The sequence below is a fragment of the Salmo salar genome, chromosome ssa29 (assembly GCF_905237065.1).
Source record: "Salmo salar chromosome ssa29, Ssal_v3.1, whole genome shotgun sequence".
In the NCBI taxonomy this organism is placed as follows: domain Eukaryota; kingdom Metazoa; phylum Chordata; class Actinopteri; order Salmoniformes; family Salmonidae; genus Salmo; species Salmo salar.
Window position 1 is genome coordinate 22,300,532 of NC_059470.1, and position 17,699 is coordinate 22,318,230.

General features: G+C 42.7%; 1 protein-coding gene across 1 annotated transcript in view; it reads left to right on the plus strand.

Annotated features, from left to right (window-relative positions):
• Positions 1–17,699, plus strand: part of LOC106590375 (activin receptor type-2B) — a 66,503-nt gene that overhangs the window by 41,150 nt on the left and 7,654 nt on the right. The window contains exons 2-10 of the mRNA XM_014181341.2: positions 5,879–6,086; positions 8,336–8,442; positions 9,621–9,769; positions 10,493–10,639; positions 10,727–10,870; positions 11,435–11,583; positions 12,896–13,010; positions 13,267–13,405; positions 13,606–13,736. Coding sequence (XP_014036816.1) covers positions 5,879–6,086; positions 8,336–8,442; positions 9,621–9,769; positions 10,493–10,639; positions 10,727–10,870; positions 11,435–11,583; positions 12,896–13,010; positions 13,267–13,405; positions 13,606–13,736 — 1,289 coding nt within the window. The remainder of the gene's footprint in view (positions 1–5,878; positions 6,087–8,335; positions 8,443–9,620; positions 9,770–10,492; positions 10,640–10,726; positions 10,871–11,434; positions 11,584–12,895; positions 13,011–13,266; positions 13,406–13,605; positions 13,737–17,699) is intronic.

The window sequence follows — 17,699 nt, forward strand, 5'->3', positions numbered from 1 at the left end:
CTAAGTCGCTCCATTTCAGGCAGTCAGTACTGAACAAGATGTTCTGTTTGAAGATGTGCTAGAACAGATGGTTTTGTCTTTTGTTCCTGAAGTAGGGTAAAGCTGTTTGGCTGGCTCTAATGATCCACTGTTCTTTTTCTATTGACTAGGAAGCAGCAGGCCTCTCTCTAGCATCTCTCTCTAGTGAGGCCTGGGCTTAGTTTACTTGGCTTTTACGGTGTCCCTATTTTACAGTGTCTTTTTTTTAAGACCACCAATGATTATCAGCACTAACTTTAATTATTATAGTTTTTTTTTGTAGCTTTTGGTTATGTCATACTGTCGTGAATTAGCCTGCTCAAAGCGCTGGTGCCAGCCCCACTGTACACGGGCCAGAAAAACTGGTAACAGTAAAATTATATTGCCCACATAATGTAAAGGGGGAGATCAGCGGTTGTAACGTGCACCTCAAAGGCCCAGTGTCTGGAGCGGCGTTTTGAGTGCATACTTCTTTTGTTGCTCCTGACATCTGCTATTGCCATTAGCCTTAATATCCCCATGGAACCCTGTAAATTCAGCTCCTGAATGTTGATGAGGGTCCATTGCTGAGGCAGCGGGGTTTTAAGTATTCAACCCGTCGTGCAGCAACACGAACAGGACATTGGCATCGAGCTCCATTTCCAGTCTCACACTGATCCCGGGGTGTGTGTGTTTCTGCCATTAGTGTTTATGTACATCGTATGTGTGTTTCTCTCTCTGTGTGTGTGTGTGTGTGTGTGTGTGTGTGTGAATGAGGGGTTGAATAGGGCTTTGTCTGGGGGAGTGGGGCGACGTCGTATGCTCCCACATTTCCCGTCGCCTAGCGACAGTAATGCACAGATTGGCAAGAACATCTGCCGTGGTCGGAGCTGCCAAATTTGTGTTGTATAGTAAACACTGCTCCTCTCTCTCGTTCACCCTCTCTCACTCCCTCGCTCCAGCGGGAAGGGGAAGAGGAGCTCTCCTTCCTGCTGTTCTTTTGGCCTGTTTTCTTTTGGAAGGAGCACTGTTTTCTTTCTCTTTTCTCTCCATTCACACACACCACCGGGGTAGTCTCCTTGATGACCTTTCACTCCTCTGCCAAGGCAAGGATACGCCACCCTTGTCAAGCGGCCAATTGTAATATTCCAGGAAATGCAGAGATGAGGCCTCTATGCCTGTGGGGATTGTTGCTAGGGATGAGCATTTAAAATGTTGTGGCTGTTTGAATACTAACATTTTGTTTGAGTACTCAAATTTAAAATACATATTTTTAGAGCACAAGTCCCACACTGGAAAAAAATTGCACATTTATCTATACTGGGAAAATAAATATAAATGCAATAATTTCAAGATTTTACTGAGTTACAGTTCATATAAGGAAATCAGTCAAATTGAAATAAATGTCACTAATCTATGGATTTCACATGACTGGGCAGGGGCACAGCTGTGGGTGGGCCTGGGAGGGCATAGGCCCACCCATTTGGGAGCCAAGCCCACCCACTGGGGAAGCAGGCCTAGCCAATCAGAATAATTTTTTTCTAACTAAAGGACTTTATTACAGACCAAAATACTCAGTTTCATCAGCTGTCCGGGTGGCTGGTATCAGAAGATCCCGCAGGTGGAGAATTCGGATGTGGCGGTCCTGGGCTGGTGTGGTTACACTTGGTCTGCGGTTTTTAGTCCGGTTCGACGTAATGCCAAATTCTCTAAAACGATGTTGGAGGTGGCTTATGGTAGAGAAATGAACATTAAATTCTCTGGCAACAGCTCTGGTGGACATTCCTGCAATTGCACGCTCCCTCAAAACCTGAGACATCTGTGGTGTTGTGTGACAAAACTGCACATTTTAGTGGCATTTTATTGTCCCCCAGCACAAGGTGCACCTGTGTAATGATCATGATGTTCAGCTTCTTGATATGCCACACGTGTCAGGTGGATGGATTATCTTGGCAAAGGAGAAATAGGGATGTAACAATTTTGTGCACAAAATATGAGAGAAATTAGCTTTTTGTGCATATGGAACATTTCAGTAATCTTTTATTTCAGCTCATGAAACATGGGACCACTTTACATGTTGCCTGTATATTTTGTTCAGTATATATGCCAACAGATCGCAACAGTGCCAAATTTATCATAAATATTACAGATAACAATTCCTAATTGTTAAATTGCCATATATTCAGTCAATAAAAAAGCAAGTGCCGTTTTAAGGTAAATTTATTGAAACCGTAAAATCAACTGGTTGTATAACCATGATAGAATATAATCTTCAGAAAGGGTAACCCAGACACGTCACAAGGGCAACAAAGCTGAAGCATCCTTTTAGAATGTTTTCTCACCACCAAATACGTCTAGTTGCGGGTAGTGGGAGAGGATGGAACTAGTTGACAGTGCGCCGACATTCTGCTAATTTTCTCATCGATGAGATCTTATCTCAATACATTTTTCTGTTTCCCAAAACTAAAATCTGTTACGAACACAGACGCTTTGCCAGAGTTAAAAAAAAAAATCTGTTTAGATCGAGTGCAAGGACAAAATGAGTTTTTGCATACGCACACTTCAGAGTAGGCGTTCCCAAATGGAAATATGCAAATACATGCTACAACACACCAATAGGATATTGTGAGCTCGTGCTTGGCTTTACCCACCTCCTTGCTTGTTCTGTCCACTATGCTTCATTTTCTCCCACTGTAAACGACACAGATTAACTATCATGGGTTAGTTATAAATACATTTGGCAGTAACCTCAGCAGTGGCATTTGCTTGTTGAAGCCTATGGCTGTGCAATAGCATAGCCTTGTTTTATTAATTTAGCAGACAAGACACTCATTTTCTGAGCCCTTATCACAGTCAAGATACACCTATTTTATAGTTTAAAACAAGTAAAATAACAGAATAAAATGGAACAGAATAGTTTTCCAAATGAAAAAAAGTTACCAGTGAGAAGTGATGAGCATCTCGTGCCTGGAACTGTTATTCTCAGTGACCTTTTGAATTGGGCCACAATTTGGCAAGTTGAAAGAAAAAGAAATCTGGGTCACAAATAGTCTCTGTCTTTTCGATTATATAGATATTCGATTTTGTTTATTCTGCCTGTTTTTTTGGAATTTTCTAAATTGATGAACAATTCCACGTTGAATACTGCATGGGGATTAATTACGACCATGACATCTGTTTGGTGAGTAGACCTAGACATAATGATTCTGATGAAAATACGCTCTTTGTCTTTATCAAACTAATGTTTTTGCATGTCTATGTTTAGGGGGGGTTATAGCCTAGACTAACCGATTCTAAAAGACACTAGCAGTTCGCAAAGTAGCTTAAGCGGAAAATAGACCGGACGCAATTAATCCAAAACTGCAGCTCATTGTTCTAACACACATTTCCCTACTTTAGTCAACCAGTCCATTTTGAATTTGTGATAAGTGTCGTCATTTGGCAAGGAATGTAGCTTGTGTATCCCATCAGATATGTTTTTTATAGGCATTTATTTCTGTAGGCCTAACGGTAGCTTGTGTGCGCAATCAGCACGCGTGTGTGTGTGGAGGAAACGGTCGGAACACAGTGAAGTGAATGCAAGACGGGGACAGGGAATTTAGGGAGACGAACTGTGATGCTTGGTTTCTTTTTTGTTGTGCCCCTCAAATGCACATGTACAAACGGAAAACTGGAGTCCAAGCAAATTTAATGTTGTTTTCAAGACAATTTCACTTGCCCGTTCAGGCAGCCTCAAAGCACAATCCACCAAATAGTTTTACAGTATTTGGTGAAAAAAATATGATTGCTGGTTAAAGATCAAGCTTTGATGTCTGTTTGAGTCCTCGATTACTCATGCACATCCCTAATTGTTGCTATGAACGGCTAATGCCACTGGCTGTTAAACATTCGAGCTGAGTGAAGATTTGTCATCAATGGTCTCAAAAGGTTGGTAAAATGGCTTTTGGGTGCTGAAAAGGGTAGCTTTTACCACTCAAGCTCATTTGGTTTGCAACAGGTTTTTAATGTGTTCTTCTTACAGCAAATATTTCTTATATCAATGAAAAACTGTTCAGTTTTCACTGGGTGAAAATGGTCAATATCAAGGTGTATCTTTAATTTATATTTCTGGATATCTAACATTTTGTTAGATCTAAGGAGTAAGGATATAAGGATGTTCCAGATACTCATGTCCTTCATATTTTATATACGGAGCTAGGATATGCTCTATAATGGGACAGGGATATATCTGGGGGGAGATGCGCACCTGATGCGCATGCACCCGCTTACATATGTGTAGAAATTTCTAACATGCATATCAAGATCTTGATCTGGACCTCAGTCAAGTGCATATGCAGTGTATGTGCTGAGAAAATATACTGTGTAGGCTGAGTGTCAGTATTTGTCATCATATAGAGAAAATAAGCTGTCCACATACTAATGATTCAATATATCCGGAGGGAATCCAAAAATGATTAGTGCATGAAAGAAAATGGGGATTTCATATTTGTCAAACTTGTTTAGCATGTGGTAAAAACTCAAATGCATCAAATCATCCTGTACAATATCAAAAACGTAATGTAAAGATATCCCCTGATTCTGGAGCCTTTTCTCCTGGTGTTTCCTTGTCAAAGAAAAATGCAGCTCTGTGTTTCTGTACCGACGAGGTTATCTGAAAGACCTCATTCTCTGCTACCGAGAAAGTATCAGAGGTCAAAGGTCTGTCCCTTCACTTCCCCCGGCCATGCTCTTTGATGATCACAGCCGTGGCTTTAGATGATGATGATGATAACCCTCCCTCTGAGGTGCGTTGATGCTGCTTTGTGTGCTGGCAAACGCTGCACTTGCCTTCAGTCTGTTGCAGCCTACTGTGTACGCTCTCTCTTTCCCTCTCTCCCCTAAACTACTCTACTTTTCTCGTTACCTCTTTCGGCACGTACTCCGCTTTCATGATCAGAAAATGTCAACCCTCTGCCCCGTTATCAAAATAAGGCGTGAATAACGTCTCGAGTGCTGTTTTGACAAAAGAGGAAATTGAGACTAGTTTCTGTGCGCCGCAGGGTGGTGGTGGCGCCGCCGTGCCGGGAGCCATGTCTTCATCAAACACGCCCACCACCGCCACAGAAATCCCTGCTACTGTACCACACTACGTGAGACGGGAGAGTCCCCTGCCTCGGTTGGAGTGCTTCAGTAGCAAACTTTTTTCTTTAACAACAAACCCATTGACACACAGTGGTCGAGTGGTTTTACAGGTCATCTGTGATTTTTGATCGGTCCTGATCTTTGTATTATATCTGAATCCTGACTTGCATATTTGGTTGTATTTAAAGGGAGAGCATCTTTTTGAGTGTTTATGTCTAGATGTGGAACTTCGGAGAAGGTTGTACCAAACACAGCAATGTGTTTTGATATAAAAAAGGACAAAAATAACCAGGAATTCAGCCAAAAGTGAGTTGTGTATCAATGTAATGAAAATAGGAAATTATTATTTTCAAATTCTCTTTTTGGGTTTAGTTGTCTATGTATGTCTCCCCCCCCCACCATCCTCTCCGACAAAAATAAGCCCGCAGCTGAATCTAGTGGCCTACCCCTGTTATAGGGTGTGTTTAACCGTCCAGTTACGGGGTGCGTTTAACCGTCCAGTTACGGGGTGCGTTTAACCGTCCAGTTACGGGGTGCGTTTAACCGTCCAGTTACGGGGTGCGTTTAACCGTCCAGTTACGGGGTGCGTTTAACCGTCCAGTTACGGGGTGCGTTTAACCGTCCAGTTACGGGGTGCGTTTAACCGTCCAGTTACGGGGTGCGTTTAACCGTCCAGTTATGGGGTGCGTTTAACCTGGGTTAACAGTGCCACTATGATACTTGACCAAACTAACGCACCTCGTCTTTCTGTCTCTGACAGGACCAAGCCATGGAGAGGTGGACACACAGGACTGCTTGTTCTATAACATCAACTATGAGATCGAGAAGACCAACCAGAGTGGGGTAGAGCGCTGCGAGGGTGAGAAGGACAAGCGGTCGCACTGCTACGCCTCATGGCGAAACAACTCGGGTACCATAGAGCTGGTGAAGAAGGGCTGCTGGCTGGATGACTTCAACTGCTATGACAGGTAGAATCTCCTACCGTTGTGCCTATCAACTATTTAATAAATCTGTATTGTACATTCGATAAACTCTGCCTTCCTCCGGCTAAAATATTAGGGTCCTTGTATTCACAAAGAGTTTCTCGGGATGGGAGTGCTGATCTAGCATCAGCTTTCCCCTGCCCATATAACAGTATTCATTAAGTTCTAAAGGCGGCAACTGATCCTATATCAGCAGTCCTACTCTGAGACGCTTCATCAAAACAGGCCCTGGTGTGGAGCTGAGGTCGAATCTGTGTCCCCCTCTATGGTTGGTATCAAATGTTTTCATTTTCCCAGTGTGCTCAAAGGCTCAACAAATGTTAGAGTATGATAATGACTGTTAATCTAACCATCAGATATCACCATATATAAAACATTAACACACAGTTGGATTTGTCACTCACACATTACTGCATTGACTTCACAGCTGGCATGTGTGTGCAAACTCACACAAGGTTGTCTCTGACGTTTGCTCGCATTACTGTCATTTTTTGTTTTCATTTCATTTATCGGAAGATTTATTGGACTCTATATTAAACGTCTCTCCGTCAAACTGGAATATTCAATTATCCCGCGCCTGGCGGGTCCCGTAGGTGCTCGATAACGTCTCGGGGGAAGTCAGGCGGAGTGGTGCGTTTAGATTTTTCTACCACTTGCCTTCTGCCTTTGCAATCTATTTCCAGCCCTGCTCCCGAGACCAAGAGAAATCATTGAATAAATGGATCCGGATAAGAAGCTTGAATACAGTCACTTCTCCCCAGATACACATTAGAGAGGAGCAAAGTGCCCTAAGCTTTGACTAGGACCAATCCACTGCATTGTTTACGGAGCGAGACAAATGGTGTGTGGATGTGTACATGGTTTGAATGATCAACTCTAAAATGTTTCTGCAGGATATTTGTATAATAGCTGAAAAATGTTTTCTAGTGTTGAATGAGAACAGCCAAGGTACCAATGCATTCAGGGCTTTTGTTTTGAGGTATTTAACCAGACGTTTTCTAAAAGCTCAGTTCTAAAGCTGTGTTAGCCTTTATTATAGTGGGACGCTATCTATGAAACGATTCCCCGATCCCTCATGTGAAAGTGGGCCAGCAACAATGACTGATCTTGAAACGCAACGGCAGCAATCCGAGGTTGCTTAAAACTAGAGGTCACCACTTCTTAAAATAGCAGACGAGTAGAGTCTCCGGTGCATGTTTGAAATACCAAACACTGAAGCGTGTTGAGTGACGGGCTTAAGTCTGAAAGATTTTTTTTAAACGCTCACGACTGTTGTAGATTAGACTTATGTAAAGGGATGTTACTTTGCCGGCACCAGTGAGGTGGTCCGACCTGCTCTGAATTAATTGTGTACATAATACCCTGTGGGATCAAAGATCCAGGTTCCTCGAATGCATTGATATAAATGCATTGAAATAGTAAAGCATTTAAGTTGATCCTGGAGGCCACAGTTATCTCAGTGTGATCCCGCTTCTCTAGACATACAATGAGGTCTTCAAATGTCAATCTTAAAATTCGCATCATGATCACAAGCATGTTTCTTGTGGGAGTTTGAGTTCATATCGGGACAGCTTGAGGAGACTCTCACAAGGCTAAGCAGCCCTTAATCCCGGCCTCCTTTCAGTGTTGTCAGGGGCGACTGGCTGGCCTCGCCATTGGCTCTGGCTCTCTGAGGAGAGAGGACACTGCCCAATGACCCGCCAGGCCGCCACATTGCTGACATGGCCCGACGCTGCCGATGTGCCTGGCGCCAGCAGAATCATGGCGACACCGCCAGTCCTCTCCTTCCAGTCCTGTCCTCCACAGAGGTCAATAAGTAGTTTCGCTGTGGGCCCCGCATCAGAGACCAGGGCCAATAGTGTGAGTGTTGCATGGCGAGGGAAGGGAACGGAGGGGGATGGTTAGCTAAGGGTTAGTTAGGTGTCTGAGCAGGTCATATTGGCTCTAGTTCTGTCTCTGGGGTCATGTTCAGTAGGGCACACTGTAGCAACACTTTTTAAAACGTCTGGCAACGGAAAATCTAAGAACAGTTTCTTATTGGACAGTTTCAGGTATAACCTTCCTGTTTCACTGCTTTTCATGGCATTCTGAACACGACCCGTCATAGGGTATAACCACATTCCCTCTGAACTACTGAAGCCAATAGAAAGCGGAGGCGCTCCCTTCGCTACCCTAGACCAAAACATTTCCCCTTTGACGGTCACTTAAATGTTATCTCCCGTTCTTTCTCTCAGGCAAGAGTGTGTGGCGACAGAGGAGAATCCTCAGGTGTTCTTCTGTTGCTGCGAGGGGAACTTCTGCAACGAGAGGTTCACTCACCTGCCTGATGTCAACGGACCAAGTGAGTGTAGGACTCGACCTCTTTGTTTAACACCCATAGAAAGTAGATAGGGCCGCCGTCACAGAGCACGAAAGGAAAAGTCTGCGCTACTAATTACATTTCTATGGTTAGGCTACACCTCGATTGCAATGTTCTACACAAATTCTGCTCCGGCCTGTGCAGATCATAAGATCCATATATGATTGGGTTCCTGAGACGTTAAAACACCAAGGCATTGTTAAGATCTGATAGTCTTTTGCAGACCTGAGTATAATTTGTGTTTCTGGAATGCACCCCTGATCACTCCCATACTCCTCTGTCTGGGGTCAGATGTCAAGGGCTAGTCGAATGTAGACGTTATATTGACCCATATCTGAATTGGCTTGTCGTCATTTTGGAATATTTGATTTTCCCAATCACTGTTCGCGCCACTTGTTTCCCGAGCCAATATCACCTGCTTTGCTGTGATGTCTTGGTATGTTAACTTGGTATTCTAACCCTGCCTGGTGTGATGTGAAACCCAGTAAGTTTATATTATATTTGACATCCGTGTAAGACCTATACCAGCTTTAAACCAAGTTGGAAGCTCCGCGGGCCTCACCCAGGGTTAAGTATTGACTTTGTTCCCCAAAAGGTCCTCACAGTGGGGTATTGTAGGATCTTAAACACGATGGACAGAAATGTGCAAGAGGCCACACGAGTATTGAATTACACTGCATGTTTGCAGACTGAAGCTCTAAAAGTTAGGGGCAATTCTGCCCAGGAGAATAGCACCTCTTATATTTTACAGCTCCCTTTCCTCTCCAGATTTTCTTGAGCACACAGACATCCAGACAGGCAGCAAACTTATTTGTGTGTGTTAAAGCCAAAGCTTGGCTTAGAAGGGTGGAAAAAACTATAGTGTGTGCCTAACTATTCCTATATCTCTGCCAGTTTCCCCTTCCCCTCTCCTCTTTCTACCCTCCCTCAATCTACCTCTCTCCCTATCCTTCCCTCCTTTCCACTACTCCCTCCTTGTTTTCCCCCCTTTTCCCGTTCTCTTCTCTCCCCTTCTTCCTCCCTCTCTCTCTTTACCTATTCAATTTTTATTTTCTCTCACCCCTCCCTCCATCTTTTCTCTGTCTCTTTTTCTCGCCCCCCCCCTTGCTCCTCGATGGCCGCTGAGTAACACTGTGTTCTGTCCCTCTCTCTACCGCCAGTGATCAAGTCGCCTCCCCCCATGCCCACACTACTCAATGTGCTGGTCTACTCACTGCTGCCCATCACCATGCTCTCCATGGCCCTGCTGCTGGCCTTCTGGATGTACCGCCACCGCAAGCCGCCCTATGGCCATGTGGACATCAATGAGGTCGGCCAATTCCCCTCCCTAGCTACGCATCTTTCACTTTTGCTTCCCATCACTCTTCTGTTTTCATCTTTGAATGACTGAATTTATTTGACATGTTTAAAGTGCATGTAGACTTCCCTCAGCTGAGTGGAACAATACACACACACAAAACAAATAATTGAGGATTAAAATCAAAGTAAAGTTACTACTTATTGTAGTCGTCCTGTCTGTCGGTATTGTTGACTCTCTTTGTCTGTAGAGCTGTTTACTTATCTTCTGTGGTGCTACCTCTTTCCAGTTTGTGGTTTCTCACTCCTGTATTCTCTCGCTCTTGCCGTTTTCATTCCTTGTTTTTCGGAGGCCATCTTGTTAGTAGCCCCTAAGCTGCCAAGTAGGCCACACAGGACCTCTGTTAACAACTAGCTCCATCTAGAGGTAGTCGGTGCCACTGGTGTGATACCTATAGGACCATTGTTAGTTTACTACTGTTACTAGTTTACTACTGTTCGTTGTCAGTATCTGTACATCTACTTTACACAAGCCATTGTGCATAAAGGCTTATCTGTTTTTCTTTTCAACTGTTTTGAAACGGAGTATTAGAATTCATAATTTACATTGATATAAAAGCTCCAGTTATTATATAAATTGTAAGTATTTCGTGAGTTGCAATTAATCCTCATAACCTTGTTGAATATAATGACCCAGTGTTTACCTGTACTGACCTCTGACCTCTTGATCTACCAGGATCCCGGCCTAGTTCTCCCTCCCTCCCCCCTGGTGGGTCTCAAACCCCTGCAGTTGCTGGAGATTAAGGCCAGGGGGCGCTTCGGCTGTGTGTGGAAGGCCCAGATGATGAATGAATACGTGGCTGTCAAGGTCTTCCCCATTCAGGTAAGTTGCTGAAAGGTTGATTCAACTGTCTGTGTCCTCTGAAGCCTTGGTGTAACAACACCTCTTTGTTTGTGTGTCGTCCCACAGGATAAACAGTCGTGGACGAACGAGCGGGACGTGTTCCTAACACCGGGGATGAAGCACGAGAACCTGCTGCGCTACATCGCCGCCGAGAAGCGCGGGACCAACCTGGAGATGGAGCTGTGGCTCATCTCTGAGTTCCACGAGAGGGTGAGGAGCGAGACTGGGGTGGAGGAAGAGGTGTTAAGGTGTGGGGAGGTTAGGTTTGGGGGAGGAAGTATAAAACCATCTGTAAGTCTGGGACATTAGTTTATATCTGTTAGCCTTCACAAGTTCCCGCCACTGAGCTTTAGCAATGTTCTCTAGGCTTTCGTATCAGGCTTGCTACAGAGATCCACTATTTATTTATTGGCACTGAGGAAGCTGCGTTTTGTTGCTCTGAGAGCTATTGCCTTTTAATTTTCCTTGCTGTTTAATTTTCAGTAGCGTGAAAGTTGTTTGCTACAATTTAATAACACCCAATTTGACTGACCACAGTGGGTTGGCTGGCATGTATCGGACAATAAACAATATGAATGATGTCAACCCTGTCTCTGCAGTTTGGTACACTTTTATTTTTCCCAGTTCAATCATTGACAAGCTATTTAGTGTGCTCTGGGGATGTCTTACTGTAGCTAGTTGTTAACAGCGCCACTTCTTTCTCACTCTTTCTCTCTTTTTCTCTTGTTCTGTGTATGCGCGCGGCGTGTGTGTCTCTCTCTGACTATGCTCCAGGGCTCCCTGACGGACTATCTGAAAGGGAATGCAATCAGCTGGACTGAGCTGTGCCACATCGCTGAGACCATGGCCTGCGGGCTGGCCTACCTACACGAAGACGTGCCTCGCTACAAAGGAGAGGGACCCAAACCGGCCATTGCTCACAGGTAAGGCACACGAGTTCAGCACTTAGGTGTGTGTTTAGAGCTGAGCGATTGACAGAAATGTAGATTTAAATAAATGTAATTAACAACTAATTGAGAGACGTCGGTTCAATTATTTGAATTTGATTTCTTTTGCTACTTTTCTGTGAGCACAATGCAGACATTGCAATTTCTCTAGAGATAAATTAGATCCAGCCTGAACTGTGCGATGTAGAAGGGAGTTGTAGTTTCCAACAGGCCGATATTCTACATAGTTTAGCGCATAAATGTGGTAATTAACTACAATGACCATAATCCATTGCGCATATACTTGTCCGGTCTGTTTCTTTTACGACTGCTGCTGAAGAATGCGAGATTATGAGGTGATATAGAGAGCAGCTGTTGCTTCGCGAGGCATCTCTATCTGAAAATACATGATCCAGGTGATTGATAGTTGGTATTCCGCCGTCATAAAAAAAAAGTATGCCTTAATTAAGTTGAAGAACTACAAAATGGGTATTTCGTCAGACAGCATAGGCAGTAGCTCCTATAGAGATGAGATGACTTGGAATGAAATAGTCAAGTAAAACAAATGTAATATGCACAACTGAAATATTTTATTAAAGTAATGTGAATAAATTATGGTTAATAAGGGATGAGCAGTCACTATCATCATGGGACTTTCATGAATTGTTTTATTCTGCGTTGTTACAGCATTCAACCCACATAATACATTGTGCATTTCATGTTAAACAAATAATTGAAACCGAAATCGAAAACTTGATTGATTTTTTTTAAAGAATCAAAACGAAACCGAACTCAAAAATCTGTGTGTGTAAAAGAGAGAGAGAAACATTAGACATGGCCTGGTTCAAGCAGATTTTTGTTTTCTCAATGACCTATCTGGCAAAGTAAAGTTGAGGTTAATCCTATAGCGTATTGATGTTTATGCTGAATCTTTGTTCTGTCTGCTGTCCCCTGTGTCTTCATTCTGCAATCTGGAGGCATCTAACCCTGAGGGAGTCTGTTGTTATTATTGCACTCAAATCTCTGGACTGCAATTTTATTTTTCTGCAGGACATCAAAATTGTTTGCAGTTTATTCCATTGGGAATACACTTCAATTCAGTTATAATCAAACCGAGCCATAAATCTAGACGGGACCGTTCTCTGTGGGCTTTATTTGTGTGTAGTTCAGGATAAGTTCAGGCTTGACAAAGGGCAAACTGATCCCAAGTCAGGGGGGGAAACTCTCAGGCCAATCACCGATGTTAATTGATTGGCTAAAAAAGAAAACTGTCGATGAACCCCCGTCCTCTCTTCCTTCTCCCCTCCAGGGACTTCAAGAGTAAGAACGTGATGCTGCGGACCGACCTGACGGCCATCATCGGGGACTTTGGGCTGGCGGTGCGGTTCGAGCCGGGCAAGCCCCCAGGGGACACTCACGGCCAGGTGAGTGGGCTACCATCAGTCTGGTTGCGTCCCAAGGGTTAGCTGCTTTTGACTAGTGTACAGGAATTAGGGAGCCATTTAAGCTGTGAAAATGTGTCATACTAACTAGGAACAAGGAACATCATGGAGACACTGTTTTAAAGTTAGCTCCACATACTCACACGACAAGGAAGTGTATGTGTATGTCCACTTGTTTGTTTGTGTGTGTAGTGGACCTTGTCTGACAGTGTCTTGTCCGTCTATCTCTGTTGTCCAGGTGGGTACCAGGCGCTATATGGCGCCGGAGGTCCTGGAAGGTGCCATCAACTTCCAGCGGGACGCCTTTCTCAGGATAGACATGTACGCCATGGGCCTGGTGCTGTGGGAGCTGGTGTCGCGCTGCAAGGCGGCCGACGGTGAGTCATATACACGCAAACACACACACACAGGATCCTACTCTGCGATTTATCAGCAACCATACCACATTGGAATCAGGATGAGACCTTTTAATGCTGTGTAATAGACAAATGAGAATGCATAGCTTATGGGTAACGATGTAGCATAGCCTATAAGGCGTTCTGTGCTAAGACACATTGCTGTTGTGTTGATTGGTCAGGCCCAGTGGATGAGTACATGCTGCCGTTTGAGGAGGAGATCGGCCAGCACCCGTCCCTGGAGGACTTACAGGAGGTGGTGGTCCACAAAAAGATGAGACCGGTCTTCAAGGACTGCTGGCTCAAACACGCTGTGAGTATCCCAGCTCTGTCTCCAACGCAGAGAGTCAATGCTGGGATGTACAGTACTTAAAGCAGTACAGTACTTAAAGCAGTACAGTACTTAAAGCAGTACAGTTTGATTCACATTTCCCACAATATGTCACCCAGGCATGACTTGAGTGCGTAAAATGTTGCTTTTTTTCACACATACACCCCCCCTCCCCAACCCAAAGAGACAAAAACATAACCACCAAACATTCAGACACATTTAAAAAAATTAAGTCCTCACATTTCCAAAAATAAAAATGCATAAGTATAATATGTAGTCGCAGATAATGCAGAATACGCTTAGACTATAGCCAATATTCACCTAAAAAATAAAGAATATACAGATTTATAATTCCAATGCTTCTACAATATCACTGGTTTGCAAAAACTCTGGTGCCTTCTTTTTTACTATATAAGTACATTTTTCAAGAACTAGGCTTGACGTTAATTGTTTTAACCAATGACCAAGTGATGGGGAACTGACATAGTGGAGAGAAATTGAACATCTAGCTTGTAACAGAGGTCAACCATTTCCTTCTCCTATGTAAAGAGATATTCCCTCTGTAAAGATTTAGGATGCAAAGTTCTGGGATTAGTGGTATCGGGTAGAAGTAATCTCAGAGATATAGTGCAGTACTGAGCTCAAAGATTTGTATCTCAGCACATTCCCACAGGCAATGATACAAGGTGCCCAAATGTGTGTTACATTTAACACACAGGTCTGGGATATTAGGGTCAATTTTGTGGAGTTTAACATGGGTGTGATATATATGTTCTCATTATCCAATTGTATTGCAGCAATCTCAGGCAGGTGTTTGTCTGTATCTGAGCTCTAGAGCATATCATACCCCAGTCCTCTGCTGAAATATCTTCCTGCAAATCTTGTATCCACTGAAGTCTCTTACTATCAGAGTTGTCTTTGTGAGTAGCTATCATTTTCCCATATAATGATGTCATCTGACCTCTCCCATAACACATTAACAGAGAGCGTTTCTAAAGTGGTCAAAGGAGGTTGTAGGGCAGATTGTTGTAGACTGGAAAAAATAAAGCTTCTCAATTGTCAGTATTTGAAAAAATGCTTTTGTGTTAAGTTAAATCTTACCTTTAGTTCTTCAAACAACATGAGCCCTTTTTCATTGTATAAATTCATTACTTTAACAATATCTTTTCTTGCCCATTCTTTAAGGTGTGAAATTGTCATTGCACCAAATTGTTGTAAAACTGGATAATACAGGGGATTCGCCCAGATATTTCTGTACATCATGCCATATAGTTAGGGTGTTTGTTAACCTCTTGGAGCTATGTGGGACGCTAGCGTGCCACCCGTGGTGCACCCTATCAACAGCAGGTGCATTTCAAGAGCGGCAAATTTGAAACCAAATAAATGTCAAAATTCAGATTTTTCAAACATACAACTATCTTACACCCTTTCAAAGATAAACATCTCCTTAATCTAACCACGTTGTCCGATTTCAAAAAGGTTTTACGGCGAAAGCATAAAGTTAGATTATGTTAGGAGAGTACATTGACAATAGCTGTGTGTAATGTTTTGTCAATTCAAAGACGGGTGTCACCAAAACCATAAAACCAGCTAAAATGATGCACTAACCTTTAACAATCTCCATCAGATGACACTCCTAGGACATTATGTTAGACAATAAATGCATTTTTAGTTCTATCAAGTTCATATTTATATCCAAAAACAGCGGTTTACTATGGCGTTGATGTTCAGGAAATCGTTTCCCTCCAATAACCGGCAGTCAAGTCAGCACCACAAATTAAATAATTAAAATTAGAAAACATTGGTAAAATATTATATTGTCATTTAAAGAATTATAGATTTACATCTCTTGAACGCAATCAACTTGCCAGATTTAAAAATAACCTTACTGGGAAATCACACTTTGCAATAATCTGAGCACTGCGCCCAGAAAAATACGCTTTGCTATACAGACAAACGGCCATGTTGGAGAGATCTAAAATCGAAAATACTATGTAAATAATCCATTACCTTTGATTCTCTTCATCAGATGTCACTTCCAGGAATCCCAGGTCCATAACGAATGTAGTTTTGTTCAAAAAAGCTCATCATTTATGTCCAAAAAGCTCTGTGTTGTTAGCACATGATCTAAGCCAGCCGGACTTCTCGTCATGAACGAGGGGAAAAAATATATTTACGTTCGTTCAAACATGTCAAACGTTGTATAGCACAAATCATTAGTGCCTTTTTTAACCAGAACATGAATAATATTCAAGGTGGATGAATGCATTCTCTTTTATAACGTAATGGAACGAGGGTACCCAACATGAACTCGCGCGCCAGAGTCTAATCGGCCATCACCGTTCCAAAGCTCTTGTTCGGTCAGATCTCACAGTAAAAGACTCAAAACACTTTGTAAAGGCTGGTGACATCTAGTGGAAGCAATAGGAAGTGCCAAAACATTAATCAACCCCTGTGTGTTTCAATGGCATAGGCTTAAAGGTAATTCAACACATCAGGTATCCACTTCCTGTCAGAAAATGTCTCAGGGTTTTGCCTGCCAAATGAGTTCTGTTATACTCACAGACACCATTCAAACAGTTTTAGAAACTTTGGGGTGTTTTCTATCCATATATAATAAGTATATGCATATTCTAGTTACTGGGTAGGATTAGTAACCAGATTAAATCGGGTACGTTTTTTTATCCAGCCGTGAAAATACTGCCCCCTAGCCCCAACAGGTTAAAAAGGGATAAGTAGTATTCTTCGTTAGCTTCTTAAAGAGAGCAGAGTACAAATATCCATCCAAAGTTAAGCCTTTTGTGGACAGCATTTCAGTCTGCAGCCAGGGTAAGTATAGCTTCTTGGAGAACCAAAACATTGCAGCCCTAAGTTGTGTAGCCCAGTAATACCACTGTAGGTTTGGAAGTTGCAACCCCCCTCTGTCTTAGGTCAAATAAAGGAGAGAAAGTCTAAGCCTTGGTTTTCTGTTGCTCCAGATACAATTTGGAAGTATCTTTCTGAGCTTTGGGAGATAAAAAAAAGGTGGTGGAGCCAGAAGAATTGATTGAAATAGATAAAACATTTGGGCAGGATATTCATCTTAATAATGTTTATTCTACCAATAATAGATCTAGGCAATGATGTCCATCTGTTGATGGGTTCTGTTGCACTCGTCACCATGGGTTCATCATTTGTTGAACTCAAGGAGCTTATTTCTGGTGTGATTTTTAATACCAAGATACATGAAACCTTGTTCTGCATTCACCAAAGGATGCTGTACAACTGGATGCAGTCTCTCTTGCTTGTTGAGGAAAAGGATAGAAGATTTGGTTTTATTAACTTTCAACCCAGAAAACTGCCCAAAGTTATAAATTAAATTGGAGAGGTGTTACGGGAATTAAGTTATCAATGTTCTTAAACCGAACTTCAATTAAACTACTCAGTCTGCCCCCCAGAGGGTGTAAGATTCTGGTTGAATGAAGCAGATGGAGAGCCAGCCTACAATTGGTCAGAATGTTTATTTACGAGAGCTCTAAAATCCATACAATGCACACAGCCTTTTATACTACACATTTCGTCATACAAATGAACTTACATCAGTAGAGAACTCCACCCCGCTTTAGGCGGCTGTTTTTTTTCCACAGTACCCAGACCACCTGTCTCTTTATCTTTTGCCAGCCTAGCCGTTTTCGGGCAGTTATTCCCCTCCCTAACTTAGGGAGGCCCATTTTCCTGTTCCTCTCACAAGGTTGTCTTATCAACTATGCCCTGTTCATTTTGAAATAGTAACAGTGTCTTACTCACCCACAGTATTGGAATATAGTTTTTAACCCATTTATTATAGCCTTATAATTTCGAATACATTTGAACAGGTTATATGGTTTCAGAGTGAAATAATTTAGTCAAACCTTTAATCATATAATTTCCATTACAAGAGGGAAGAGAATTCTTTAGATCTGTTAG